This window comes from Melitaea cinxia, chromosome 15 (genome assembly GCF_905220565.1).
Source record: "Melitaea cinxia chromosome 15, ilMelCinx1.1, whole genome shotgun sequence".
Taxonomy (NCBI): domain Eukaryota; kingdom Metazoa; phylum Arthropoda; class Insecta; order Lepidoptera; family Nymphalidae; genus Melitaea; species Melitaea cinxia.
Window position 1 is genome coordinate 5,331,246 of NC_059408.1, and position 8,102 is coordinate 5,339,347.

The following is an 8,102-nucleotide window of genomic DNA, read 5'->3' on the forward strand; positions in this document are numbered from 1 at the left end:
ACTGTTCCATTTAAAAGAAACATTGAATGATTGAACATTGAATGATGAACATCATCGTATAACTAAGAATATGTTAATGAAAATAATTAAAAATATACATTAATGAGTATTATATCGCTAAGAAATAAGTTGCCAATGAGTTTTAGAGTGAAATTATATTAAAAAAAAATACCTATAACGGCCTTCTTATCGGTCCGTTCTTTGTAAGGCCAAAATGTTCCTAAGAAGACCAAACTAACAATGATCGTCAATGACAACCTTTTTATATTTAATGAAATAATAAACACTACAGACTAAGTATCTACTCTAATTATTACGAACTTATAAAGGCTTATAATGATCAGGAATATTAAAAGTCAACCATTACTAAGATTAAAAAACAAAAATATAAGAAAATAATAACATAAATTTGGAAACAAACTTATAAACTGAAAAAGATAATAATTTTGGATATTTTAATCTCAATCTGAGCTTGATTATGTGATATATTTTAGTGAAATAAATGCACTCCTCATGATCATAACTTTAGACGCTCGCTATTTTGCCTAATATCTTCGATTCTACTCTCTCTGCATGCGAGACAATCCCATTTCTTTTCTTCAACTTCTGCACTTTTTTATTTTGTTTTGTTTTTGTGCTTTTCTTTTCAGCAGTTTAATGGAATCATTTTTATTGATGTTTTTCTTTTTTTTTGTACTCTGTTCCTTGTAGAGTTTCCTTTTTTCTTACGTTTGCTTCAACTCCTCCTCACGATTTGTAAATGTTCCCAGTAAGGCCCATGTACCATGCAAGGCCAACCATCAAATTTTTGATTAAAATTATATAAGGAACCACCGGCTTTCATAGTAATACTACCGATATTTTAACTGAAATCGAAGTAAACTTATTATTTTTTTCTTTAGTACCATAACAAACCCTTATAAGACAATTATTACAGTAATTATTTGCAGTTAAAAAAAAAAGAAAATAATAGGTTATTTACGTAAAAACTAACCTTTTACTTGACTATTACAATATTTGTCAGTAGTTTAATCATTCAGTTGTTGTATGAAACATTGTTAACTCTTCGCGGGAAAATTATTCAGGTGGGCTAGGTTACATTCTATAATTCCAGTATCGTGCGGATAATGCGCTGTAACTTTGTCGCATTAACGTCTTTATGACGTCATTCGTCATTTCAAAGAAAATGTATAATGAACAAAAAATACAATTAAATCATTATTCATAAATATGTTACAATTAAATTTATTATTATAAGAAATAAGTTTTAAGGATATGGTCGTCGCGCCTATTAGTAACTTACGCATTAATAGTTCACCCAATAAAATCTATATATATTTGACAATAATACAAGTAAAAGTCTAGTCTCTTAGCAGTTCAACTTTTCGGAACGATAACACTTGAGGACCTTAATGCCGTTTCAGAATTTAAGAGTTTCGTGCGGACCAGAAGAAAGTTAGTCGCTAGACATTGCTCGATTACAAATTTACTGTTCATGTTGCAGTGTAACAGAGTGGACATTATTTGCGGTAAAGTTCTTAACTGTCTAGGAATTCTACTCTTCACACACGCACACACACACACACACACACAATTGTTAGGTTCAGATAGGAAAGACATTTGATTTTATTTACGCTGGTTTTTTTTTTTTTAATTTTATTGGAAATTTAAAACAATCACTAAATTAGTGGATAGAGCAATAAAAAATGCAGTCGTTTTACAAAAGACGAAGGAATAGATTTTAAAAAAACTTCCTTTTAATCTCATACATAATGAATACAAGAGAATTCTAAACAGCTTTTTATTATTGTACAAAGTACTACGAATAAAATACTTTATATAAAAATAATATGTGTTATTATATTCTACGCAGTCTGAGTTTACTTGACCTCCCCCATTGAACGTTAACGAGTCGTTATGAATTTTATAAAAATTGAGAAAGAAAGACGTTTCATTCAAAACCTGTATTTATTATTGAAGTGCTGCACTTCACGTAATGGCGGCTGCATGTTGATAGTTGCATAATTTTATAAACATGCTTTTAGAAACGGTATAAACACAAAAAGAAAATCTAATTTTTACCTTCAGCTTATAATCTTGTACAATAAACGTAATATGAAGCCGAAGATTTTTAGTTCACTCTAAGTTCAGGATCTATTTTAAACTGACGTATTTCTAATAATAAACTGGTTGTAGCCGTGATTCCATGCGTTCTTATAAATAATACGATGGTTTTTGATTAGTGATCCCGTTAAATAAATTACAAACTCTGGGTATCCATGGGGACTTACTTCGATGGGTAAAGTCATATTTGACTAATCGTTCTCAGGCGGTATTCATGGATAGATATCGGTAATAAATTAACAGAAAACAAAGTTTGAGAGATTTGGTGGTCCATTTTGATCAACAAATATTCGTATAGTTTATGTTAGTGTTCTGGTGAACGTTAAATTAATACTAAGTGGACTGTATATATATCTGGTTTATTAGCCGTTTCGGGAACAAAACTGTGAATGCAGCAAATATTAAATAAACAGTCTTAGGCGTAGAAACAAAGGGTCGCTGACGTGTCGTAGGTCGAGCCGCCGATATCCTCGCTCCGATCCGATGGTGGGGCTGTCCCTCCGTCCCTCGCCGCGCACCGCGCCCGTGGTGTTGCGTTAGTCCGCAACAGTTAAAAGTAATAAAATATACCATTAGTATCAGATCATATAGAAAATACACTAATGAAGTCATATAAAAACCTAGGGTTGGTTCTCCGCATGTGTAAACCGTTTACAGATATATCAGCTATTAAGAATGTTTATTTTGCTTATGTACGGAGCATTTTAGAGTATCCTAGTCCTATACGGTCACCTCAATACCGTATTTATCAGATCCGCCTAGAGCGTATACAAAAAAAACCCATTAAACATTGAAACTTTCGCTGTCGTAAATTTTGAGAATTATAAAGAAGGTTGCCCGGAAAATAAAATGCTTTTTTTTTTTTTTTTTAATGTCACTAGGTCGGCAAACAAGCGTACGGCTCACCTGATGGTAAGCGATTACCGTAGCTTATAGACACCTGCAACACCAGAAGCATCGCAAGCGCGTTGCCGAACCAATCCCCAATCCCCCCAGGAGCTCTGGTCACCTTACTCACCAACAGGAACACAATACTGCTTGAAAACAGTATTATTTAGCTGTGATCTTCTGTAAGGTCGAGGTACTACCCCAGTCGGGCTGCTCCATATTTTGAGCAGGAAATTCCTGCTGTGCCCTACCTCAGTGAAAAGTGCTTTCGTAAGAGCAGAGACTTATTCTTTTGGATATGGATCTGGTCTGTGATATAATAGATAGTAAGATTGATTGCCCACACTTAGTATTTAAAATAAGTGTTCGAACCTCTAAATATAGTTGGTACCGGTAAAACATAGTAGGTATATTAGAAGTTCCTCAACATTGTTCGACTTATTTAAAAAACTCGCTGTAACCGAGACTTCCTCATACGTATAGCACATTATTTAAAAACGTCGACATCTTCACAAAGTCTAAAAGAAAATTCAAAACCAATATTATAAAAATACTATCTGAGTCACCGTAAAAATGTATAAATTATTTTTATATATATGTACATACACAAGTAACATATTATGTAAACACATAGTGTATTGTTAAGTGTTAGTTAACTGTGTCTGAACATCAAAATTCTATTATAAGCATTTTTTGTGTATCGGAATGTAACATACTTGTGGCTGTTGTTTTCTTATTTTTCTCAACGATATCTCTATAATACCAATATGTTAATTTCGATCTCTTGCCTCAACTCCCGTTTTAGGTACTTTGAGCTGGTCGTGGCCGCCACGCAGCGTCGCCTCAGCTCATCAGCCACTTCCAATCTGGACTTCGTCCCACTATCCTCAATGGATTGGCGGGACAGACGGTGAGGACTGTGGAGCATAGCTTCTTTCAGAAGCTCCGGAGCCCCCACCGCCCCCGCCTTATCCTTACTCATTGTAGGGGTAGGCCCCTTGACAGGGCTCGTCCGTGACGGGGGCCCCGAGGCTGCCCCGTCTATCGTCTTCTTCGCGGTTTTCGTGGTCTGGGCCGGTTTGGCCTTGTTTTGGGGTGGGGTGCGCAGGCCGAACATGTCGGAGGCGTGTCCAGTAAGATAAAATAAATTAAAATAATTATAAATAAAATAAAATTAAGTTAAAATATAGGAAAAATATAAAAAAAAAAAAAAAAAAAAAAAAAAAAAAAAAAAAAAAAAAAAAAAAAAAAAAAAAAAAAAAGTCAATAAGATGCAAACTATACAATTGTTTGAAGTTTTATTTTTCTTGCGAGAGCGGTTTCACTATAGCCGCTCTCTAATCGAAAATGCAGGCAAAACTGCCCTAGTACTCTCACTACTTATTACTAAACTTAAACTAAGAAAAGGTAGAAAAAACTCTACCTTTTCGTTGCGGACTCTATGTAGAGCCACCCACTGCGATCAGTTCTAGAGCCCTCCCGGAGAGCTTGTCAGCAAAAGAAACCGTGTCGAGCTACGACCAGCGGTTCCCGAGATATTCTACCTTCTAAGTTCACTCTTAGTCGGCCGTAGGGTCGCAGTCAACTTCTTTAAAATAAAGAAAGTCGATATTTCGGGAACCGCTGATCGCAGAGTCCCATGCGACGGCTCTCTATGTTCGTCTTCCGATGCTCTGTCCAGCTCAGGTTCCAAAATCGGGATCCGAGGGTCGACTCTAGATAGAGCCCGTTTACTTGTGGGGTTATAGTTCTCTCCACAATATAACGTATGATGAAAACCCCAGCTTGATCAAATGAAAAACAACCGAGTTATGGCCCTTTAAAATTTTTACAAATGGCGACCAATATGGCCGCCACAAGGTCTTAAGCTGCTCAACTCGGCCCCTGTTGCACTAAATAGCCCGTGTTTGGGTTCGTTTGAAAGGGCTTGTCGCGCTTTACTTAACTATACTAACTTAAGATTTTTACAATCAACCCCCGAATTGTGGGGATGAAAAACTCAAAATTTTTAACTTAATTTACGATTAAAATTGTAAGAATACAAAATAAAACTATGCTTAACTTATACTAACACTAGAAATAAATTTTCGAGATTACTTCTGGCGATATTGGACCCCAGGACCCCCTTGTGCTCACCCTTAAATTTAAAAAAAAAAAAAAAAAATTTTATAACTCCGAAACTACCGAACGAAAAATTTTGAAATTAGGAACGTAATTAGATCTAATTAAAGCGAACAAAATTTAATAAAATTTTAAGGGGGTCTTCTCGTTACTTTTGGAAAAAAAATTTGATTCAAAAGCGGTAATATTTTCAAAGTCCAATATCTCCCTAAGCACTCATCCGATTTTGATGGTCGAAGTGCCGTCGTGTTTGCCTTGCTGCGCCGCGTCGATTGAGGTGTGTCACGCTACCAGTGCACCCCGGGAAGTGAGTGCACGTGGCCACGTGGTCCGCAGTTTTCCGTGAATAACTCCGTGAGTTTTCCTCGGAAAAATCCGAGCGTATATTCAAATTTTAGTGCTCAATGAGCCCCGTCGAACGATATAAAAATATCTATATGTCGTCGATCTTAAAAACGCAGCGTTTCACTTTTTGTGTTTAAAACTTTTGAATTCTCACAGTTTTTTCACGATTTTCACCAATTAAAAGTCTAAATTTTGAAAATCCAGATATGTCACTGTATAGGGCGTGCAATTTCGCAACTTTTGATATGCAGTTTATATATAATAATGCACTTTAAACCACTTTTTGAAATTTTTAAAAGTTTTATTTGCGAGGAGCAACTATGATTTCGACCGTTTAGACACAAACCCCGACTAATGTTTTTCTGTTATTTATAGTGTGTGTCTAGGAAGAAAAAAGATCGTTGTTCTGGTTTCCCTGGATATAGAGGGCGCCTTCGACAACGCTTGGTGGCCAAAAATAAAGATTAGACTGGCTGAGGAAAAGTGCCCCGGAAACATCCGAGGGCTCTTGGGCAGCTACCTGAGCGACAGGCGTACTAGGGTGAGGTACCTGGGGCAGGAACACGTGAGAGACACTGGGAAGGGCTGCGTGCAGGGGTCTATCGGCGGGCCGATTCTGTGGAATCTGCTCCTGGATCCACTGCTTCAGGAGATGGAGGCGGGGGGCGCTTACGCGCAGGCATTCGCCGACGATGTGGTGTTGGTGTTTGAGGGTGAGACGGCTCTCGAGATCGAGCGTCGGGCCAATGCCGTCCTTGAACGTGTGGAGGCGTGGGGTGCGGCTAATAAGCTTCGGTTTGCGCCTCACAAAACGAATGCAATGGTTGTGACGCGCAAACTGAAGTATAACGACCCGCGCCTTCGCATGGGTGGGGTCGACATTGTCCTGACGAATGAGATCAAGCTGCTGGGGGTCGTCATAGACCGGAAACTCACCTTCAACGCCCACGTCGCAAACGTCTGCAGGCGCGCTCTCGCCTTCTATCACCAGCTGGCCCGTGCGGCTAAGGTCAGCTGGGGCCTCCATCCTGAAGTAATCCGCACTATATACAGAGCGGTGGTTGAGCCCGTGATCTTGTATGCGGCCGCCGTCTGGGCGCCGGCCGTGGACAAGCTCGGTGTCCGCAAGCGGCTGAACGCGGTCCAGCGGGGCTTCGCGCAGAAGCTGTGCAGGGCATACCGAACCACCTCCCTGAACTCGGCGCTGCTGCTCGCTGGGATACTCCCCCTCGACCTCCGCGTTCGCGAAGCAGCAACCTTATACGAGGCGCGGAGGGGAGTGCCCCAGCGGGTGACAGGGGATCGGGAGGTGGAGCGGATGACCTCGGCTCTGCGGTCTCCGCACCCCGCCTGTCATATCGACTTGGAGTTCAAGTGTCTGGTAGACCAGGAACAGTTCAACGCCAATAGCGATAATAATTATAACATCTTTACAGACGGCAGCAAGATTGAGGGCAAGGTGGGGGCAGCGTTATCCGTGTGGAACGGCGCTGCCGAAGCCACAACCCTCAAGCTTGGATTGCCGTCCTATTGCACGGTCTACCAGGCCGAACTCCTGGCGATATGCCGGGCGGCGCGGATGGCCGCCGACGACTTGGCCGGATCAGTTGGAATATATTCCGACTCCTCGTCGGCACTGCTCACCTTAAAAAATCCAAAAGCCCTCCATCCCCTGGCCGTTGAGGCGCGGGGACATCTGCAGAGGGCTTTGCTCCAAGGCAAACGTGTCAGTTTGCACTGGATCAAAGCCCACGCAGGACTAGAGGGGAATGAGCGTGCCGACCATCTGGCCAAGGAGGCTGCGCTGGAGCTTAAACGCGCTTTCGATTACGACAGTTGCCCGGTTTCATTCATCAAGCGGAGCATTCGTATGCAATCGCTTGATGAATGGAACCGGCGGTATCGTGACGGGGAAACGGCTGGCGTCACCAAGGTGTTTTTCCCTGACGCGATAGCCGCATACAAGATCACGAGCAAAATAAAGGTGGACAGGTTCGTCACCCAGGCGTTGACGGGGCATGGCGGGTTCTCCGAATACTTGCATCGCTTCAAGTGTAAGGAGAGTCCGTCGTGCGTCTGCGACCCTCGGTGTCCCGAATCTGTCTTCCACGTCCTCCTGGAGTGCCCAACTTTTGCCTATGAGAGGCTGCGTTTCCAATGCCAAACTGGCGTAGCACTGAAAAAAGAAACGCTTAGTGAAATTATTAAAAACGGAAAAGTCAGACCACTGTTCCTGCAGTATTGCAGTAAAATAGTCATAGATGTAAATAATAGAAATAGACACTAAGAAATTATGTTAACTTAATATAGTGGTATATTTAGAGTAACATAAGCAATTAATGTATATAAGTAGGAACAGTAATAAGGCAAGATATCTTTAATGTAAAAATAGTTAGAATTTTGCATGAAGATAGTTATAAATTGTAAGATATTATTAAGTATATTCATAATTGAAAGGTTAGCTAGAATAAGTGCCTCCATAGGTTGAAGTTACGAAGTTAGCGAAGTAACTGTGAATCTTACGTTATAAAATAGAAACAAGAATTGTTGTAAATGCAAGTTATGTATATAAAAGATAAAAATAAGATAAAAAGTGTAAATAAAAATATTATGCTCAAACCCCA

At 40.1% G+C, this 8,102-nt stretch overlaps 2 protein-coding genes across 2 annotated transcripts in view; one reads left to right on the top strand and one right to left on the bottom strand.

The window, feature by feature from the left end:
* The window catches only part of LOC123660630, a 72,208-nt gene extending 68,079 nt beyond the window's left edge, over positions 1 to 4,129 (bottom strand). The window contains 1 exon segment of the mRNA XM_045595686.1: positions 3,776 to 4,129. Within this exon segment, the coding sequence (XP_045451642.1) occupies positions 3,776 to 4,129 (354 nt within the window).
* A 729-nt stretch (positions 4,130 to 4,858) lies between these two features.
* Positions 4,859 to 7,765, top strand: LOC123660631. The gene is made up of 2 exons (XM_045595687.1): positions 4,859 to 4,872; positions 5,854 to 7,765. Exons 1-2 carry the CDS (start codon positions 4,859 to 4,861, stop codon positions 7,763 to 7,765), a joined length of 1,926 nt encoding a protein of 641 aa, XP_045451643.1.
* The last annotated feature ends 337 nt before the right edge of the window (positions 7,766 to 8,102 follow it).